This window comes from Yamadazyma tenuis, chromosome 5, assembly GCF_029203305.1.
Source record: "Yamadazyma tenuis chromosome 5, complete sequence".
Classification (NCBI taxonomy): Eukaryota; Fungi; Ascomycota; class Pichiomycetes; order Serinales; family Debaryomycetaceae; genus Yamadazyma; species Yamadazyma tenuis.
Genome location: NC_089465.1, coordinates 671,965 through 692,935, shown reverse-complemented (window position 1 = coordinate 692,935; position 20,971 = coordinate 671,965). Strand labels below are relative to the sequence as shown.

The following is a 20,971-nucleotide window of genomic DNA, read 5'->3' as shown; positions in this document are numbered from 1 at the left end:
AACAGCCAGCCATTGAGAGAATACCGTTTGGAGGACACGGATTTGAGCAAGGGAATGCTTTGACGGTCTATGGTGAGAATATCTACAAGTTGCTGGTTTCAGCTGCAAAAAGGGCACAATAGAGCACCCAATAGAGAAGAGAGGATGCAAGAGCTAGATTGGATGAGAATGAAAATGGGAGCACTTCATGGTTTACTTGTCTCTCTGACAACTCATGGTTTACTTGTCTCTCTGAAAAGTCATGGGCATTACTTGTTGTTTTGACAATTCATGGTTTTCCCGTCTACTTTGTGATCCCAGCGCCTCAGGTACTCGCGCAATGCCACAGTCTCTTTTCAATTCTCACCTCAATGACCCACGCAGACTTCGTCAACTCTACCTACAGCAGTAAGGCCGAGATGCTCGAGCAGACAGTGGCCTCGTACGAGGCGCTCAGCACCGACACCGATAACTGGGTCGCCAACCTAGCCAACTGCAGCTCACTTGTGTGGCACGGATTCCATTCCATCGGGGTGCCCATCAACTGGGCCGGATTTTATATCGCCAGCGACCCCCATACCCTCACACTTGGCCCCTTCCAAGGCAAAGTGGCGTGCCAGGTAATCGAAGTAGGCAAAGGTGTTTGCGGAACGGCCGCTTCAACGGGCCAAACACAACTTGTAGTTGATGTGCACAAGTTCCCAGGCCATATTGCGTGTGACGGAGACACCAATTCGGAGATTGTGGTGCCACTCATGGATGGAAAAAAGTGTTTGGGAGTACTTGACATCGATTGTCTTGCACTCAACGGTTTTGATGAACAAGACCAGCAGTTTCTTGAACAGTTGTGTGGTAAAATTGTTGAGAGCTGCAAGTTTTAGACAATTTGATACGAAATGGGACTAATCAACACATATTTTATATCGAATAAAATACTAATAACCTATCTATCTATCTATCTCCGTACACCTTCACGTCGTTGCTGTTCTCTCTCCAAATTATGTTTCAAAAGGGCTTTGGCCTTATCTACCGCATATGTGGAGCCAGAGATGGTGAAAATTCGCTCCGACAGGCCCTCGAGCTCGTCGGAAATTCCAATAATAGCCCCCAGAATCTTACGAACACCCTGAATTCTTGAACCGCTCTTGCCAATGAGAGCTCCCACAATATCTTTGGAAAATGCCATGGAGGTGGTGACGAGGCGCGCCGGGCTCGACGACAGGTCCAGGGCAGGACCCGTCCCAGGGGCAGCAGGGGCGGACACGGGGAGCGGCGCCACCACTGGTACGTCTGGTCGCCGCGGCCGCGGCACGTAGTAGCTGGTGCCAACCACACCGCCAAAATCCTCAATAAGACATCGACTGATTACGCGAAGTGCCGCGTACAACTCAGGAACACTTCCCTGTAATTCAACCAATCTCTCGTTGGACCCGGGCAAAAACAGCTTCAGAGCTATCATCAGTACGCCAAACACCTGCTGGATTCTTTGAATCCTAGCTCCTTTGGCGCCAATAATCGTACCCATCTGGCTGTTGGGAATAAGTAACCGGAGCACGGTGGAGTGGCCAGCGATGTTTTTGTGGATGCTCAATTGGCGGAGCGGGAAATGGGGGTACTCTTCCACCGACAGTGGCATTGGGCCGGCGCTGGCAGTCGACGCAGCGTCCGCCTCATGCTGCTGAGCCTCAATGAGAGCTTGGGAAAAGTAGCTGATAGCTTTTGAGCAATTGTCCAATGTTCCTGACACCGTCAAAATTCGCTCTTGGGTGTGCGCAAGAAGTTTGGAGATTCCGGCCTTGGTATCGGTTTCTTGACGGATTGAATTGATCACCAGTCCCGATTGGCCAATTAAACATCCCGACTCCTTGGACGAAATGAGAAGTCTGTAGTTGATGAGGGCATTACCATTTTCGGGAGAAACGGGAGGAAGAATTTCGTCTTGGGTTCCTGGATAGCTGTCATTGTCCGGCACATCGGCTGGTGATTCGCGAGAAGGCGAGGGCGGTTGGAGTGGGGCTCCCATGGTGGTGGAAGTGGTAATAACTGTGGTGGAGGTGTTGGTTTCGGCGGCGGTGCCGGCGTCGTTCCACAACGGAGCACCGGAATGGCTCTGGGTCGAACCCTGGGACGACAATGGAGAAGTCGCGGGCGACTCAAAGGACTCAAATAACGATTCGGTCATGATAAAACCTCAAACTAAAATACAATTGTAATATACAGATGCCGTCGAACTTGAAAAAGGTGGATGATATGTGATTAATGCCAAATTATCGCCAATGATAAATCACTTTGAATGAAAACCGATAAAAAAAAACGATACAAAAAGAACCATACAAAAACAAAATTCAAATACAAAAAAAGAAAAAATTCTGGGAATTGGAGGAGGGGGGAGGAGCGTTAATGAGAAGGTATGTTGGGTATTGGGATTAAACGACTTGAAAGTTGGGGCGTTAGTCAATTAAATGTTCCTGGAGTTGAGTAGGATGTACTTGAAGAGATTTTTGGTCTTGATTGTACGAAAATTTTTTTTGACGATGATGGGCGGCGAGAGGGGTTTTTAATACCAAACTTACTTACTATTATTTTGGTAAGACGGGTGTTTGATGTCTGTTTTTTATTTTTGTTTTATTTTCTTGGTTTTAATTATTTCTAATGGTTTGATTTTAATTATTTTTCTCACTAATTATTGTATATTCACATATCAGCTACATGGATTACCTAGGTTTCTAAAATTTTACAGCGAAGAATTTTTTCAGTAAAAGCATCTTAATTCCATTTAGTTACAAACCATTTTTGTACGAGTCGATTGATCGACATACAAGTGGGAATGTGGTGTCAATGGATATACTAAGCCTTATATTTGCAGGTTGCAGCCTGAATTTTGATTTGAGAGGTCTAGGATTTTAGGCCGTTTTTGATTACAACCATAATTAAGAGCTTGTTGGCGCCTCCGAGCAGGAGATTAGACCCGGCTAATTCAATATTTTGTCATGTAGCACAGGTTATGTTGTAATTAGCCGACTGCACGATCTTGATTACTCCTTGAAAGCTAAAAAAAAAAATACTGCTTGACAATCCCATATTTTAAGCGACCTTGATCCATCATTATTGCTGGATTAATATATTAACACCTGCGAAGGAACGAGAAATTATTGTTGGACCAATAAATCGGGGTAGTTCGTCGAAAAACTATTCGCAAAAGTCTTCTCTAACAGGATGCCTTATGTAGGGCGGCTAATTATACAGTCGCGCAGCATAATGTAGGGGTCGCTCCTGCATTCTGAGGCCCGCATTAATGCCACCTGCCTAATTAGCGAGTCTTGATGTAATACCTTTACATCCGCCCTATTTATTGTTAATTTTGACCAATGGCCCATTGTGATTATGTTTTTGCGCAAAGCGCTAATGCTTTGCAGAATCTCGATTGTGAATCGGCCAATGTCGTGTATCTTTTGCTGATTAGCTATTGACATCGTCTCTTCCGGGCCCTCACTTCCCACGAATATGGCAATATTCCCACGTCTGCGCGGTCGCGCAAAATATCAACAATAACTATTTGTTACTTTTACCTTAACCCAGGAACTCACCTCCCATCACACCTAGAGGCCCCCTTGCTAGAAACTCCAATAAGCCCCTTCATACCAACGTTATACTTTCCCTCTCCTGGCTCAGCCCATAATAATTTAGAAATTAATAGCGGTATTTAAAAGGACATGTCACATTGCGAAAGGCTTTTGGAAAAGTTGCCAACTATCGACCCTGTTGTAACAGCTTTCGTTGTCCAGGCAACAGTGGCCACTACAATCATCTCATTGGCCAGCTACAGATCTCACGAACGACTTATCATGTGTACAGATGATATTTTTGAGTTGGGGTCCAGGGCATCAGTTCTCCCGTTCGAAGGTTACCGCGCGCTCGCCCTACCGGTGGCGCTGACGGGGGTACTTGTGGCGGTGTTTTATTTGTCCCCAGCCGCGCTCGCGGTGCTTATGGCGCACGCCCAGGCGGTAGTGGCAATTTTATCCTTATGGTTCACAACCGTGTCGGTAGAGCATATCGTACTGCTCCTATTCGCAGCTGTGGGATGGGAGGTGCCACGGGTGGTGATTTCTCCCACCGGATTACCGTCTGGGTACGTGGAACGCCTCGACTATGCAGCAGCAGGAATCAAGCATCCCGCCAAATTCCACCGGTACCTCCACCACCACCTGGTGCGAGTTGTAACACCCGAACAGAAATTCGAGGGAGACTATGAGCACCGTGCCGGCGTGGTAATTAGTGCCACGTACGCGGTGGGGCTCGCGGTGGCTGGACTCGTTGCGTACCAGTACTACTACGGCCCCACCACTGGCCGGTGGGTGTACTCCAATATCATCGCCACCAGCTTAGCCCTATGGTTTCTTCTCCTGGCCCAGTTGGGCTCCATGGGTACGGCCGTGACCATGCTATGTGCTTTTACTGCCTACGACATTGCATTTGTGTATGGATCCCGGGTGATGATAACAGTGGCTCTGGCGGTGGATATGCCCATCAAGCTCGTGATCCCGTACGGTGAAGGAGGCACCGAACAGGCGATTCTTGGCCTTGGTGATGTGGCGTTGCCGGGACTCTTTGTGACCTTGTGCTCCCGTGTGGGCAAAGACTACTTCGGGGTGGCCATCACCTCGTACTTCGGTGGCTTGGTGGCATGCTTTTTAGTAGTACTAACGTCGGGTAATGCTCAGCCGGCCCTTGTGTTTATCGTACCGGCCCTCATAGTGGTGGTATCAGTCTACGCGGTGATTCGAGGCGAATGGGCTAAGTTTTGGAACTTTTCCGTTGAGATAGACCCTTACGATGAGTCTGAGTCTGACTATGACAGTGGTGACGAAGTAAAAGTGGCGTTTCTTGACCAGAAGGAAGAGGAAGAAGAAGAGGAAGAAGAAGAAGAAGAAGAAGAAGAAGAAGAAGAAGAAGAAGAAGAAGATGATGCCTACGAGCTTGACTCATATGATGAGTGGGAATTCAGAATCGAGGAGCTTCGAGACCAGTTAACTGACAGAGACAGCGACAGCGACATCAGCGAGGCCGAGAACGGGCCCGGAATATTGGTCGAAGAAGTATATAACTTCATTGATAGTGACGATGACCAGACTTTTGTCATTGGCAGTGGCAGTGATAGAGACAGCGTGGGCACCGACTCAGAATCCCTACTTAATGAAGATGATGACGGTGGATTTTCAGACGACGAGTTGGACCGCGAAGAGCTTGACAAATTGATAGCCGATACAAAGACGGTACCATGTCCATGGTACGACGAGTGAGGTGGGCCACTGCCGTAGCACTAGAAGCAATATCAATTGGTCCTCTAATAATAGTACCATATGGCCACCAAATACACGAACCGCTTTTGCCATCCCCTTCTTACTCCTCTCTTAAACCCTTTACTATATTCTGACAGTGTGCACCATGTTATCTCTGATAATCGTCTCACGTGACCAAGCCGCGAAAATTTTCCAATCAAGTCGCCTTGTCAAACCCACTCGTTTTCTACCTCAACCTCAATTCAACCAACATATCGAAATGGTGTTGGCAGACTTGGGAAACAGACTTAAGGGGGCTCTTTCGTCCGTTTCATCAGGGAGTGATGACGAGATCGCTGCCTTGCTTAAGGACATCTCCAATGCGTTGATTGAGAATGACGTGAACTTCAAACTAGTGTTTCGCCTTAAAGAGAACATCAGACAGAAAATCGATACTGATTCCTTCAAATCAGATACAGTTGCTAACAAACGAAAGAAGCTTCAAAAAGCCGTTTACGATGAGCTTGTGGCCCTTGTGGATGCTTATGAAGAACCTCCTCAAATCAAAAAGCTTTCTGCTTCCTCCACCACCGCCAAAGGCAAGAAAAAACTCGTTAAGAAACGAGAGTCTCATGTCATCATGTTTGTGGGGCTTCAAGGTGCTGGTAAGACTACAAGTTGTACCAAACTCGCTGTTTACTACAAAAAACGAGGGTATAAAGTGGGTCTTGTATGTGCCGATACATTCAGAGCCGGTGCTTTTGACCAACTTAAACAGAATGCTATTAAGGCCAATATTCCTTATTATGGATCATATCTAGAAACAGATCCAGTCAAAGTGTCGGCCGAAGGTGTGGCGAAGTTTAAGGCCGAACGGTTTGATATTGTCATTGTTGATACTTCTGGTCGTCATAAGCAAGAAGAATCATTATTCTCCGAAATGGTGCAAATTAGTGAAGCAATCCTCCCCAACCAAACGGTTATGGTTATGGATGGATCTATTGGTCAAGCAGCCGAAGAACAAGCCAAAGCATTCAAAGAAGCATCCGATTTTGGGTCGATTATCTTGACCAAAATGGACGGGCATGCTAAAGGAGGAGGTGCTATATCTGCTATTGCTGCCACCAAGACTCCTATCATATTCATTGGTACGGGTGAACATGTTGCAGATTTTGAACTATTCAAACCATCTTCGTTTATTTCCAAATTACTTGGAATTGGTGATTTGCAACTGTTGATGGACCATGTTAAGCTGTTGAACTTACAAGACGATGAGAACCACAAGAAAACCATGGAACATATCAAAGAAGGAAAGTTTACTGTTCGGGACTTCCAGACTCAAATGAACAACTTCATGAAAATGGGACCCCTAACGAATATTGCCAGTATGATTCCAGGAATGGGTAATTTGATGGGTGCTGTTGGTGAAGAAGAGGCCAGTGCTAAAATGAAAGATATGATCTACATCATGGATTCTATGACTCAACAAGAGTTAGATAGTGATGGACTATTGTTCATCGATGAGCCCGAAAGAATTGTCAGAGTGGCCCGTGGTGCTGGATGTGCTGTTATTGACGTTGAAATGGTTTTGCAACAACAGCAGATGATGAGCACCATGGCCCAAACCGCCAAGTCTACCCAAGCTATGGGAGGAGCTGGTCCTGGAGGCAATGCCAATATGAGCCGGATGATCCAACAGGCACAGAGTAATCCAAACTTCATGCAAAATATCCAGAACATGATGCAAGGAATGGGAGGTGCTGGAGGACCTGGAGGACCTGGAGGAATGGCTGGTTTGATGAATAATCCCAACGTTATGGCCCAAGCCCAACAGATGATGCAAGATCCAAATATGATGGCTCAAGCACAACAGATGATGAGAAACCCTGGAATGATGCAACGGATGATGAGCCAATTTGGAGGAGGAGGAAGCCCTTTTGGTTGAAGATAAAACCAGATGAGAAAACCAACCCTAGTAAATACTGTTCAGAGTAGCTAAGATTGTGGATTTAAATACATAATCGGTTCCACTTAATTTCCCATCAACATGTCCTACAATTTGTGGGTCGTGTTTTAATACACGCTCTTGGAAAATTTCACGTTTTAGTTTTTGCGTCTAGTCTTATTGATAAGTCCGATCACGTGATTATTATTATCATGTTTTTTTAACCCATACCCACTTGCTCTTCCACCATTATCGACGGGGACAGTCATTCACTTGGGCCCGAATATTCTCATTATATTCTTCACTGCATTCAAACTTTCAGCCATTGGTTGTTTCTAGTTGTTGCTTCTCTCTCATAATTTCGATGTGCGCATCATTTGTTACTCTCCACCCAACTACCCCAATGTCAGATGCAAACAGTAACCCCGACAATAAAACAAACTTCAGGTTCGTTGAAGATGTCGATTGGCTTCTTCGAGACACAGCGGTAACACCCACGCTTGCAAATTCCTCTAATGTGTGGCCTTCCCCCAAAAGTTCCCCAAAGGCTCTGTCTCTCCCTGGTGAGGTGAATCCTCATTTAACCACATCTATCTCCAACTCCAACGATCATGTGGTCCTGAAAACTCGTCCTTCCGTTGCCACAATTCAAGAGGATTCCGTGCTTCTGCTGCCCGCTCTTGAATCTAGTTCTCGGGATCGGTCCAATTCCAACGGCGTGCTTTCTCCACTGCTGCCACAGCTATCAAGCAATTCTCTGACACAAGGAGGATTCCTCAGTAAGATCAAGACCCGCTTCCATCGTCTGCCTCCGATGAGCCCACAGATGACCACGCTGGGGTCGTCAGAGTTATTTAAAGATAATTTTCGGCTCAGTAGAACAACAAGCAACGAACTTTCTCGAACCAGCTCCAACCAAACGACACATACGGTGGCTTCCGGAAATAACACCACTGGTTACGGTTCATCCTCCACCAACGGTGGGCCTTTACTGAAAATTTCATCTTGGCCAAGCGTTCATAGTGGCTCTTCCGACCCGAAATTAGACGAATACGTCAAGTTCTATTCTCAGAAGCCACTTTCACGTACCAATTCCCGCAAACTGTCGATCCTGGAACTGGCCAGTACGACAAATCTCACCGATGATGAGCGGTCTGGTTTGTCCAAATTTTCGTTCCTTCGTCGTCGTTCATCCGTGTCTTCTGCATCGGTACCTACTGCGAAACTTCCCTTAGTTTCAGTGGCCACAGAATATAACCGGCGTCCACTTACGGCAGTTCCAGACGATGACGGTACAAACTATTCGGCGTGGCTTCCAAAGAATTGGGAAGAATATAAAACTCCGGCCAGAGTTGGTACTCTTCAACCAATTCTTCCTGAATTCAAGAATTTAAAGCCTTTAAAACGAGTTGCATTTCACAGCTCCACCTTTCTCATTGATCCTCCTCAGCAAATCCCCTCTCGGTGTCCCCGTCGGGGGAATGTGGAGGTGCTTCCCAATGGAACTCTCAAGTGCCATCCTCTTAGTGAAGAGGACAGGAAGGCCATGGAAAAGTCCCATCAGGGGCAAGGCGGTGGGATAGTGGTGGGTGGGACCGGGGCCCTTCATTTCTTGGAGAAACTGGACAAGGATAAAGCAGATGAGCAGAAACACGATAAAGACCGGGAAAAATCAGAAAAGGATCAAGCAGCAGCAGCTGGACTTCCAATTATTGATAAACCAATTGTCCATAGTCGAGTGGGATACACGGTACCTGTGGAGAAGATGGCCTTGGATCTCATGTATACTAGGTGCTGTCATCTTCGAGAGATTCTTCCTATTCCTGCTATTCTCAAGCAGATTCCCAAGGATTCGATGGCTCCACTTCCAATTCTCCAATTCCGTAACCCCAATCCTACTATGGTGGAAATTCAGACATTTTCAGACTTTATTCGAATTGCTCCTATTCTTTGTATTTCTTTGGATGGGGTGAATTTATCTCGAGAACAGTTCAAAATTGTATTGAGTGCTATGAGTGCAAAGACTCAACTTACCAAGCTTAGTCTTCGGAACACTCCACTTGACCCAGAAGGATGGCTGCTTTTGTGTTGGTTTCTCTCTAGAAACACCGTACTCAGTAAGCTCGATATTACACAGTGTCCCCAACTCACGGTCATCAGCACAAAACCCAAGAAGAAGAAAACTCAGAAAGAAGACGAGCTTGTACGGATGACATGCAACCGTGAAAACAGAACAGATATGGACTGGCACCTTTTCATTGCTACAATTATAGCCCGTGGAGGGATTGAAGAGCTAATTTTAACGGGTTGTTGTATAACTGATGTCGATGTCTTTGAAAAACTAGTGAATAGAGCTCTTTCCATCAAGACCAACCGACTTGGTCTTGCTTACAACAACTTCAGCCCAATGCACATGCAGGTTATCTTCAATGATTGGTTATTCAAGCCATTTGTACGGGGAATTGACTTAGGGTTCAACGACTTTTCTGCAACCAATCAGTATTTGAAGATATTACTTGAGCTCCACAAACAGCCTGATTTTGCTAAAAAGTTGGAACATCTGCTGCTTATGTTCCTCAGTATCAATTCTACTAATCTAAGGTATTGTGATGATTTTAAAACTATTTTAGAGACGGTATTCTTGAAGCTTCCAAACCTTAAATACTTGGACTTGTCTAATAACCCCAAGCTTTTTGCAACCCCCGAAAGTGCAAAAGACCCCAATGAAGCAGTCAATTACTTTGTCAGTAAGTTGCCTTTATTTCCCCAACTTGTGAGATTGCACCTTGAGACTAATAAACTTTCGCCGGATGCTATCGTCTCGCTTGCCAATGTTCTTCCTTTTTGCAAGCACATTGCATACTTTTCACTCTTGGGAAACAAGTTGGATTTGGCTGCTGCTGCGTCTCTTTCTCATGCTGTTAAGAACAGTAAGAACTTATGCAAACTTGAAGCTGATTTTGATGACCTTCCAACATACTTTAAAGATCGCGTAGGTCTTTACTCGATGCGGAATATGGAGAACAACATCTACCATTCTAATGGAGGTGCCCTGGAAGACAATAGCCATAACGAAGAGCTTGCACAACAATTGAATGAGATTTTGGAGCTCAAAGCCGCTGGTGAGCTCGATTTGAACTCGGACATTGTTCGTGACTTTATCACTAAAGCCAAAAGAATCCGGACAGAATTGAGGTCTGCTGTCAACTCAATGAACAATCTTCAGTTGAAACAGCAATTGTCTTTAGAAGGTAAAGAAACCTTGATTCGGTTGATCTTCATTGATTCTTCTATTGGTAAGGCCATGCAATTAATTGACGACAAATTCCTGTCGGAAGACATGTTGTATCTGTTTGATGGAGCCGAGTCTCGAAACGCTCGTCGTCCAACATACGAAGGTGATGTTGAAGTCCCTAGTATCTCGAATGGGCGTCTGTCACCTTCTTCTAAAACCCTTTTCCCACCAGCCATATCTCGTACCAGCTCCAAAACCTCGCTTAACCATCTTGATAAAGAAGAAGGAAATATGCACAGAATCTCCAGTACAATCAACCTCGCCATGGATCAAATGAGTGATATGTCAGGAGATCAAATCCGGAAGAAAATCGCTGGTATCGATTTAGAACAGCTTCCAGCGGTCATTGACTTTGTTCAGAAGTTGAAAGCGAAAGGTGTAGATGTTACGTCTGTATTCAAGGAAATTGGGAAAAAGAAGAACGATGAAAATGACGCTGCTGATAATAGTGATAACGAGGATGAAGGCATCGATCTTGGTTACATCACTGACAAGTTAAAGAAACTCCAGAATGAGTCTCCTCCGAGCAGTTCTGAAGATGGCAAGGATTCAAAGGAGTCTGTTAGTGATCCAGCTCATTCAAAGTCCAACCAAGAGGATTTCGCTGAACACACCATGACATCCACTCCTATGTCAATGATTGATAGTAAGACTCTTGATGCTTCTTCAGGAAAGGAAATGAATGAGCTTTACGACGAAATGTTACACAAGCTCAACCTCAAATAGATATTCTTATTATATATACACCAACTATACATATACACATTTAAAACCGAGACCGGGTAATCTAGTATTCATCATCATCAGAGTCTAAGATTGGATCTTTACGTCTCTTGAATTCGTCATTTTCTTCCTCATCGTCTTCTTCATGCTCTTCACCTTCTGTCACTTCTATGCCATCATGTCCAGCTTCTTCTTCCAAGTCCTCACAGGCATCGATCCAGTCGCTGTAAATATCAACTGGTTTGGATAATGAGTGGATAGTGCTTTGGAATGTTTGTCCACAAATCTTACAATGAAGCTCTCCAATCCCGTTCTTTTTGTCCAACGTACAAATGACAGACCTCTCATGATTACAAAAAAGGCATGTGAACGTGATATCCAATACCTGCTTGACCTTCTTTGTTTGGACACGGGATGATGATTTTCTCTTTCCCATGGTTGATGTTTTCGATGGTGGGAATTTTTCATAGATGTTCGCGGGTTTTAGAATAGGCCATAGAAGATGATGTTATTGGGATTTTTAGAGTAAAAGCAAATGCGTAAGATAGCTGGTATGTAATCCAGAATGCTTCAACCAGTGGAACCTTGTAATAAATGAAATCGCAAGTTCAAAGGGTAGTCTGGAAGTGAGATACGCCAATAAACCCTGTCCTCATCCTTCCCAGCAGGCCAAATGTACCCAAAAAGATCAGGAAAAAAGCAAAAATATTCTCCGATACCATGCACAATGGGGATTAGGGCGTTCTGAATTCAAATTATGTGGGAAAAGGAGTGGGAAAAAGGAATATGAAGTTTTACCATGTTGATACGGCTGCAAAAAGAGCCTTTCGCGAGGCTCAAGCCTCTTCATGCCAAGTTTCCTTTAACTATACTTTCTGGACTACGAAAAACTTGCAAACGCTAATGGAGTCCTTGATTATGTTTTCAGATTTAACTCTTGAGTTTCAGACCCTCTATCCCCATTTCTTTTCTCTTTTAGCTCCCATATTATCTCCACAACGGCCGAGAATTCACAATCCAAACCGAACTTAGGATCACCAAAAAATTCATACAAGACACAATGATCATATTAAGCGTTTGTGATTCTTAACGTGAACCGGCCCTTCCACTCTTTTGCTCCATCGCCAAATAAACTCAGGTCTTTATCCAATCCCAAACTCCGGAAAGTGATTCGCGGAGACACAGAAAAACTGAATCTCCATACTAGACCTATGTCAGAAACCACCACAAAACCTGTACGTATACATTATCTGCCAGAATGGACTCTAACACAGTCTTCCAACATCTATTTCATACTAACAGTCTAGAAACGGACCAAAACTTCCGTGGCATGTGCTCACTGTCATCGTTCCCATATGACTTGTGATTCCAATAGGCCTTGCACTAGATGTATAAAAAGAGGTCTACAAGATACATGTGTGGATGCACCTCGCAAGCAGAAAAAGTACTTGGCAGATGTGCCAGTGAATGCTTATCAGAATGGCCTGGGAATGCTGCAAAATGATGAAAACGGAACTCACATCAGTTCTCCGACGTCAATGATAGAACTATCACAAAATCCAACCACCATATCCATGGACTCTCAGTCCCCGAACCACAATTCCTCGGCTACTGTACGCTCAGCCATTCCCAGCACAGATCTCCTTAAGCAGCGGAGTAAGTTCATGTCATCAGCTGCTGATATGGAATACTCTACGCTTTCTTCTATCATTTCAGCAGACTTTCTCTCCAAGTCACTGACAGACCACACACCAACACTGGTTCTATCTCCCGCTATATCTCCACATGTAGCTCAATCCCTCCAAGAGCCTACACTGCCCAATACCGCTATCAACGAAGCATTTCTCATCAACAATACCAACAACTCGTCCAACTCCGACTCAACAAAAGCTACTTCTCAAACCCGTAAGCCTCAAAATCCCGATATATATTTCAAAGATGCCCATTATGATCTGGCCATCAACCAATACTTTCTAGGGCCTGATTCAGCATCGAGTGATAAATACACCATGTATCCGGAGATCCTAGAACAGGTGGAGATGAAGAGGAGACAAGATCCCGAAGGCTTTTACAAACAGAGTCTTCGACTGTCCATTTCGCTCGCAGTTGGAATTCTCTCTGAAGACCTGACTTTCACAAGAGTACTGGACCCTTCAAATGCTATACAACATTATATCAAAGAGCCGGAAGATATCTACGAGAAGGTCAACAAACCGTATTCGTATACTCCAGGATATCATCTGCTTATTTCATATCTCCGTCGTCGGTTCAACAAGCAGATGCTTGTACAGATGGTGGAATCAATGGCCAAATACAGACCATCGTTTATCGCTTGTACAAATGCTTTAAAAGAGCACGACCTTATCTTTATGGAGCAGTGTTTCCAGCGAACACTCCTTACATACGACCTGATTATTAAAGTCAGTGGAACACCTGCAATTGTCTGGCGTCGAACGGGAGAAATTGCGTACGTCGGAAACGAGTTCTGCATTCTCACGGGGTGGACAAAAGAAGAGCTTCTAAGTCACAAGAAGCGGTTCATAGTGGAGCTTTTAGATGATAGACTGGTCTTGGAATACTTCCAGCTCTTTCTGAGCATCGCTTTTGGTGATTTCTTAGGGGCTTCAATGACTGAGTGTACCCTTCTAACCAGAAACAACAACGTTAAGATCAAGACAAGATGCTCTTGGACATTGAAGAGAGATGTTTTTGGAATCCCCATGATGATTATTGGCAATTTCCTTCCGGTGCTATAATCTGGGGTTGTATCACGTGACGCCTCCTGCTGCTCTCTCGAGTTCGCGTTTTCCATTTGGCACTGCCCTTATCCTGATCTCACATATCTACCAAATGTCATCGTTTACAGGCCATTTGGTGGCAACAGTGGCGATTATGTGTCTTGGTTCACTTCAGTTCGGTTATCACATGTCAGAGCTTAATTCACCCGAATCAATCATTTCTTGTTCAGTTTCAAAACCAGGCAGCGTTCCATTTGAGGACACATGGTTCGGTGAGCATCAATTTGCCAGATGTATACCCATGTCAACGGAGCAAGTGGGATTAATTACTTCCATCTTCAGTATTGGAGGGCTTATTGGATCGTTGTACGTGGGAACAGTTGCAGATAAAATCGGTAGAAAGAAGACATCCATGCTTCACTGTGTAATCTACTTTTTTGGATCATCGCTCAATGGACTTTCTCAGAACTATGGGACATTATTGGTTGGACGATTTGTGGCTGGACTTGGTGCGGGGGCTGCCCTTGTGGTGACACCTGTTTTTATCAACGAAGTGAGTCCTCCAGATGCGAAGGGATTCTTGGGATCAATGAATCAAGTATCGGTGAACGTAGGGATCTTACTTACTCAGGTATTGGCCCTTCGCTGGTGCAATAATAATGATTGGAGATGGCTCTTATTAACAGGATCAATCCTTGCGGTGGTGACCTTGGTATTGATTTTTGTCTATGTTGACGAGTCTCCTATGTGGTTAGTAAATAAGGGATATCCCCATGAAGCTTTGAGAGGCTTACACAGGCTTCGCGGAGGCGAGTATCATAGTGTGCGGTCAGAAGTATCCAGCTGGTCTCAACCAGGAGAAGCAGATCAGTTGTTGGACGAAGAAATGGGTCGGGAAACAGCCAATAGCCCAGCTCCTAAACCTACTGCAGTGTCTCTTGATGTATACCTCAAACTGCCTGAGTTCAATCCCAGTAAGATTGTTGCAACTGGAATTCTCATTTTGCAGCAGTTCTGTGGTATTAATTCGATTATTTTCTACGGTGTGTCTGTATTGATTTCCATCTTCCCATCCCATTCGATTATCATCAACTGCATGATTTCGGTCACAAACGCAGTCGTCACTTTTGTGGCCGCCGGTTTTGTTGACCGACTCGGACGTAAACCCCTTTTGCTCACATCTGTCGCATTCATGGGTATTGCCACTGTTCTCATGGGGTTCGGTATCCTCACCACTAACCCATTGGCATCAATTATTGGAACCTTTACATACATCACTTTTTTTGCAATCGGCTTAGGCCCAATTCCATTCTTATTGGTGGGAGAAGTTACTCAGCCAAGAGCTAAGGCTTCTGCACAGAGTTGGGGTACAACCATGAACTGGGTGGCTACATTTATTGTTGGATTTTTGTTTCCAATTCTTAAAAGCTCATGGATTGGAGGTGGAGTGTACTTTATCTTTACGGGCATGTGCATTCTTACATTTGGATTCATCAAGACGCAAATACCTGAAACTAAAGGCAAATTATCATATGAAGAGGTATGGAATAAATAGTATGAATGTATAACGGAACCAGTCTAACACGTTGGGGGTTGAGTATTGCACGTGACTTTCGATTAGGGCTTTTCGAGACTGCGAAATTCCCAGGTCGTGTATTCTTCCCAAGTCTCTCACCGCTGTCGCCATGCTCATTTTACCTGAAAAAAAATCTTTCTCATAGTTTAACATCATTAAGCACTATGCCTACTAGATTAACTAAGACCAGAAAACACAGAGGCCACGTTTCAGGTATGTAATGAACCATAATATACTCACAGCAACGACTGTCTCATGAATCTCCAACTTTTTCCAACCAACTATTGTTAGTTCCCATCGATAAATGTTCCTTGTCAACGTAGTGAAAAATTTTTGTCAATGATAGAATACATGTTTACAAGATGTTACAAACTTAGAACAAGATGATAAATGGCTCCCTGGCCATGTTTCCCTGGTAAATCCAGCATAGTAACTGGCTTTGACCCTCATACACAATACAATCCCGTGTTATTCATCATGAGATGCAGTTCGAGATACGCCAAACAACAAATACTAACTTAATATTATAGCCGGTAACGGTAGAATTGGTAAGCACAGAAAGCATCCCGGTGGTAGAGGTATGGCTGGTGGTCAACATCACCACAGAACTAACTTGGATAAGTACCATCCTGGTTACTTCGGTAAAGTTGGTATGAGATACTTCCACAAACAACAAGCTCACTTCTGGAGACCAGAAATCAACTTGGACAAGTTGTGGACTTTGGTTGACGAAGAAAAGAAGGACGAATACTTGAAGTCCTCTACTACTTCTGCTGCCCCAGTCATTGACACCTTGGCTCACGGTTACGGTAAAGTCTTGGGTAAGGGAAGATTGCCAGACGTTCCAGTTATCGTCAAGGCTAGATTCGTTTCTAAATTGGCTGAAGAAAAGATCAGAGCTGTTGGTGGTGTTGTTGAATTGGTTGCTTAAGTTACCAAAATAATCATGTTTATATAAAACGAGTTATATAAAATAATATATTTTGTAAAATATATTACTGATGATATAGTAGCTGTACCCTTTTGCCTTTGGTATGTATGACTACTCTAGTGTATTACAAAAGGAAACTAGCTGAGACGCCTCTTTTTCAAAATGTCCGATGGACATCTGCTCATGCAGTCGCACTGTTTACAAAAACCTTCATATGAGGTGGATTATTTTGTTGAATCCAAAACGTTCAAATTCGTTTCCACCGTTGTTATTTTACCTGTTGATGACCCCCAGTTCTATTACCATTACCAGGCCTATCAACACCTCTATAGGTGAATGGAAACCAGAGACGGCAATCCCAGATCGGGTTAAACAACTTCTTGTTCCTTCTCATCCAAAAAAGCCCATCAACTATATTCTTGGATTCATTCAAATCGTACGTCTTTTGAAGACTCAGAAGAGAACCGGATGGTTGGATAGAGATATTCCTGAAAATAAGACCGAAAGTATAGCGGATCACATGTACAGAATGTCGATTATCTCTATGCTTATTCCTAATCTAGAGAACAAAATCAATATTGACAAGTGTGTAAAAATCTCCGTGATTCATGATATAGCTGAGTCTTTGGTTGGCGACATCACACCATTCGAAGGGGTACCAAAACAAGAAAAACACCGTCGTGAACTTGAAACCATTCATTATTTGGCATCGTTAGTGAAGCCATACAACGAACCTTTCAGTAAAGAGTTGGTGGAGTTATGGCTTGATTACGAAGAAATTAGATGTGTTGAAGCTGTGTACGTCAAGGATATCGATAAGTTTGAAATGATCCAGCAAGCATGGGACTATGAACAAGACTATGGTATCAAATATGATCTTACTGAGTTTTACGCTTCTAGAGATGCGATCAAAACTGTAGAAGTCGGAGATTTGTGCGATGAGATCCTTGCACAAAGAGCCGAGTTTGTTAAGCAACATTCTAAATAATGGACATATTTATTCACTATAGAACTTATCAGTTGTAGGGTCAGAAGGGCTGTTTCTATCAACTAATTCCATCCCGTTCAAGGGAAAAACTTTGAATTTACTCTCTGTTCCATCCTTCTCCGTAGCTTTAGGAAGCTTATCCAATCCCTTTTGTATTTGAACGTTGGTTGCGTGAAAAATCAATTCGGTGTTCGAAGTTAAACTTGCATGAAATTGACAGCTTTTTTAAACTAAACACTAAGTAAAACAAAAGAATCTCTTAAATTTGAAATATACCGTAAGCTTGGACTTGGACTTGCATGAATGCTGAATGTTGGACTCCACTTCTTGATAATAGTATCACCCTGTTACTAGATCAAATATACTTTCGTACCATTTCTCAATATATGTCAAAATCACAATTTTGAAGTACTCCTAAATTCTACAATAGGAATTTTCCAAGAAAGTAGCACTACTTACCATGCAGCAAAAACATAATCGGGTGTGAACCATTTGATCCCACATGAATCACACATATGAACAATTCTTAATGAACCAATCTCTAATGGTTTCCGATTTCGGGGTAAATAAGCTTTGGAATCTTAAGCTTATGTCTTGAAAACAGGTGGTGTGTCAAATAATAAAACAGGAAGTACTAGAGAAAGACTCAAAAGTGTCTTCGGTTTGTCTATATTAACAAGTGGAAATTTTGCATTCACTTCTTGTCACTGTAAAGATGTATACATTGTGTTTGAATTGTTGACGATTGGAGACTTCCTTCAAGCTACCTTCCCGATATTTGTAGTGGTTTCTCGAGTAAGTGACCCATTCTTTCAATCTTTGTACTCAAGTAGCCTTCGATTTCTTTACTTTTGATACCATCATCACTTTTCCACGCCAATGGGATCATGGGTATTCTTTCAATAACCTTGATGGTTTGATTTTTTCCTTCCACTGCAGCAATCTTGTCGGGGTTGTTAGTCATTAACTGAATTTCCAATAACCCCAAGTCTTCCAAAATTGCAGTTGCAAGTGAAAACGAACGGCCATCAGCTGGATGCCTTAACATGAGATTTGCTTGAACTGTATCTGCACCCAAATCTTGTAAATTATATGCTTTTAACTTCTCTCCCAAACCAATTCCTCTTCCCTCTTGCCGAAGATATACTATACAACCGTGGCCAAGCTGCCCCATGATTCTCCCAGCTTCATCAAATTGTTCTCCACAGTCACATCTAGCAGACCACGCAGTTTCTCCCGTATAGCACTCACTGTGTATACGGACCATTGTCGGTTTGCTGTATGTTGTGCTGGGGTCTCTGATTAGTTCACCCTTATTGTCAAATTTGAGTTCCAACTTCAATCTGTCATCTTTGTCAGCAGTATTTCTTCCAGGATACAACTTTCCAACATAGGCACCTCTAGTCATTCTATCTTGTTGAGTCTCATCTTCTCTAAATCTGAACAAGGTCTTGGATCTGATATCTTCGCCAAATACTATAGCTAGATGTTCCTTTTGGTCAATATTGTTTTCGTATAGGTGAAGAAATATTTCAGGTCCTTGAGTTGTAGGTATCCTTGCTCTTGCTATACACTTCACCACCGGCAAAATGTCGGGTAGAGGAAGCTTTGATCTTTGGTCAGCTGACAAGTGTGGTATCAGTTCGGACTTGATATCACCAAGGTTTTCCATCAGGATCATGCTAGGCGTGACAGCCGGAGATAAAAGAGTCATATCTTCAAAGAGATCAGACTTGAGGGGAGTTGTTTGGACAGGCATTGTTGGTACGGACTCTTGTGAATGAATGGCACCAAGCGGATTTGACCCCAAAGCTGTGGGGGTAGTTGGCATATTTATAGGTTCTTGTGCCTTTGGAAATTTGATTAGAAGTGGAAATTATTTTCGCATTAGCAGTTGACAAATACTTTAGTAATTGGTTTTGTCAGCTGCAAATAATCACTGAAGGAGCCGAAATAGCATGCAAGTACGAATGGTTACTGCTTGTGGTTCCATCAACAACCAACTTTCATTCTCGAAGCGGCGGGGATAATAATTTGTTCGTGTATATTTCAGCTTTTCCTGTCTACCCCATCAATTGTCGTTATTCTTCCACATTCGCAATCATAGTTTTTCTACAATGTTTAGATTGAAGCCAATCCAACACATACAAAAGCGGAGCTTTTTCGGGTTTTTCAGTGGATGGACGTCAGGAAAGACCATCTATCCACCACATCCTTCACAATTCACTACCCAGAACCGGATTTACCCCAATTACGTTACCAGTCACAATGAATTGAATGACTTGATCCTTGTTAAACACCCACTTATTTTGAACTTTACCGTGCAAGCAGATCCCAACTACAACAAGTTGACATCCACCTTGTTTGATATCTTATCCGATAAGTCCAAATATCCGCTTGGGGATTTCGAAGTTCATTTGGCAAATATCACCTGTGATAGCTTAGAAGCCAAAGATATAATGATGACCTACGGAGTCAACAAGCTTCCTAGTCTTGTAAGGCTTGAAAAGCAGTTGGTGGTGGATGTAATTTCACCTAATCTTGACACTGTAAGTGATCAAACAGTTATTGAATGGCTCAAGACCTTTAAGGGCTAAATAGTATCTTTATGTGCATATTTGTACAAGTTTAATATATGAGGCTATTTACAAGGAAGGCTCTATTCATTTTCATCTTTCCATCTTCTTCTCCAGAAGTTGCAGTCGAACTTAGGCTTTCCCAACTTGACATTGACTTCGTTGTGGGCATCACAAAGCCAACGGCCAAAATCCTCTTGTGTAGAAACCTTGGGTTCATTCTTGGTCATATAGCTTTTGAAGTCATCCGCACAGAACCAGCATGGGTAGAAGTTGCCGAATAACTTGAGAAATTGTTTCAAATCCTGTTGCTTCTGGGAATCAGGTACCTCTGGATATGTTGCAGCTATCGAATGCAATAAAGTCCAGGAAGAACGGCCTATTTGTTCGACATCTGGGGGAAAGTCCGTTGAACTCTGTGGATCTTGGTGGAGCTTTTGTTGAGCTTTTACGGCAGCACCGGGACTGATCTTCCCAGTGACCATTTGAAAATCGAGTAACGAGTTGCATGTACGGCACGGCTTACCATCCTTGTCATACACGATCTTTTTGCCCGATATTCCCACCTCTGGGGCTTTCAAAGGTGCATTTTGTGATGACATTAGTAATTATCGAGAGGTGCGAAATTGGTGTGAGATTTTCAAGGCCGCTTTTGCGGCCAGCGCGAACAAGTGCGGATTTCTACTAGAGAAGGCAACGACCGAAATGCTCTGTTGGTCGGATTAATTTATTCAGCTTATTGGTGGCAAAGTTCACAAAATTGCCCAAAGAAGGGATCCAAAAGACACCAATAATGAAGGGATAGAATTGTTTGCACACCAGAATAAGGTTCACGATTAAGTGTTGTTACCACCTCTCCCTATTTGAAGTGGATTACGATTCTCCCACAACTATAGCATGATATTAGCGTTAGCGTCCACAGAAGTGAGACAGTTATC

At 43.5% G+C, this 20,971-nt stretch overlaps 11 protein-coding genes across 11 annotated transcripts; 7 read left to right on the top strand and 4 right to left on the bottom strand. All coding sequences in view use genetic code 12, as the record gives it.

The window, feature by feature from the left end:
* Nucleotides 1–350: 350 nt before the first annotated feature.
* PSN45_003999 (methionine-R-sulfoxide reductase) lies at nt 351–860 on the top strand (the record flags this gene model as incomplete). The annotated part of the gene is made up of 1 exon (XM_006686549.1): nt 351–860. One exon carries the CDS (start codon nt 351–353, stop codon nt 858–860), a length of 510 nt encoding a protein of 169 aa, XP_006686612.1.
* A 74-nt stretch (nt 861–934) lies between these two features.
* On the bottom strand, nt 935–2,161 carry HEK2 (RNA binding protein, heterogenous nuclear RNP-K like protein; the record flags this gene model as incomplete). The annotated part of the gene is made up of 1 exon (XM_006686174.1): nt 935–2,161. The coding sequence occupies one exon, from the start codon at nt 2,159–2,161 to the stop codon at nt 935–937; it is 1,227 nt and encodes a 408-aa protein (XP_006686237.1).
* A 1,531-nt stretch (nt 2,162–3,692) lies between these two features.
* SRP54 (Signal recognition particle) lies at nt 3,693–7,206 on the top strand (the record flags this gene model as incomplete). Its single annotated transcript, XM_066158199.1, has 2 exons — nt 3,693–5,278; nt 5,484–7,206. The coding sequence occupies 2 exons, from the start codon at nt 3,693–3,695 to the stop codon at nt 7,204–7,206; spliced, it is 3,309 nt and encodes a 1,102-aa protein (XP_066014296.1).
* A 403-nt stretch (nt 7,207–7,609) lies between these two features.
* On the top strand, nt 7,610–11,227 carry MHP1 (Microtubules assembly and stabilization protein; the record flags this gene model as incomplete). The annotated part of the gene is made up of 2 exons (XM_066158198.1): nt 7,610–7,653; nt 8,230–11,227. The coding sequence occupies 2 exons, from the start codon at nt 7,610–7,612 to the stop codon at nt 11,225–11,227; spliced, it is 3,042 nt and encodes a 1,013-aa protein (XP_066014295.1).
* A 61-nt stretch (nt 11,228–11,288) lies between these two features.
* ELF1 (AAA ATPase Elf1) lies at nt 11,289–11,660 on the bottom strand (the record flags this gene model as incomplete). The annotated part of the gene is made up of 1 exon (XM_006686177.1): nt 11,289–11,660. The coding sequence occupies one exon, from the start codon at nt 11,658–11,660 to the stop codon at nt 11,289–11,291; it is 372 nt and encodes a 123-aa protein (XP_006686240.1).
* A 775-nt stretch (nt 11,661–12,435) lies between these two features.
* On the top strand, nt 12,436–13,980 carry ERT1 (Transcriptional regulator of nonfermentable carbon utilization; the record flags this gene model as incomplete). Its single annotated transcript, XM_006686684.2, has 2 exons — nt 12,436–12,459; nt 12,532–13,980. The coding sequence occupies 2 exons, from the start codon at nt 12,436–12,438 to the stop codon at nt 13,978–13,980; spliced, it is 1,473 nt and encodes a 490-aa protein (XP_006686747.1).
* A 283-nt stretch (nt 13,981–14,263) lies between these two features.
* On the top strand, nt 14,264–16,469 carry PSN45_003993 (60S ribosomal protein uL15; the record flags this gene model as incomplete). The annotated part of the gene is made up of 3 exons (XM_006686181.2): nt 14,264–15,516; nt 15,684–15,751; nt 16,069–16,469. 3 exons carry the CDS (start codon nt 14,264–14,266, stop codon nt 16,467–16,469), a joined length of 1,722 nt encoding a protein of 573 aa, XP_006686244.2.
* Nucleotides 16,470–16,683: 214 nt separating this feature from the next.
* Nucleotides 16,684–17,457, top strand: PSN45_003992 (uncharacterized protein; the record flags this gene model as incomplete). The annotated part of the gene is made up of 1 exon (XM_066158197.1): nt 16,684–17,457. One exon carries the CDS (start codon nt 16,684–16,686, stop codon nt 17,455–17,457), a length of 774 nt encoding a protein of 257 aa, XP_066014294.1.
* Nucleotides 17,458–18,220: 763 nt separating this feature from the next.
* On the bottom strand, nt 18,221–19,216 carry RIB1 (GTP cyclohydrolase II; the record flags this gene model as incomplete). The annotated part of the gene is made up of 1 exon (XM_006686183.2): nt 18,221–19,216. One exon carries the CDS (start codon nt 19,214–19,216, stop codon nt 18,221–18,223), a length of 996 nt encoding a protein of 331 aa, XP_006686246.2.
* Nucleotides 19,217–19,574: 358 nt separating this feature from the next.
* PSN45_003990 (uncharacterized protein) lies at nt 19,575–20,054 on the top strand (the record flags this gene model as incomplete). The annotated part of the gene is made up of 1 exon (XM_006686184.1): nt 19,575–20,054. One exon carries the CDS (start codon nt 19,575–19,577, stop codon nt 20,052–20,054), a length of 480 nt encoding a protein of 159 aa, XP_006686247.1.
* A 62-nt stretch (nt 20,055–20,116) lies between these two features.
* ERV1 (Flavin-linked sulfhydryl oxidase of the mitochondrial IMS) lies at nt 20,117–20,635 on the bottom strand (the record flags this gene model as incomplete). Its single annotated transcript, XM_006686185.1, has 1 exon — nt 20,117–20,635. One exon carries the CDS (start codon nt 20,633–20,635, stop codon nt 20,117–20,119), a length of 519 nt encoding a protein of 172 aa, XP_006686248.1.
* Nucleotides 20,636–20,971: the final 336 nt, after the last annotated feature.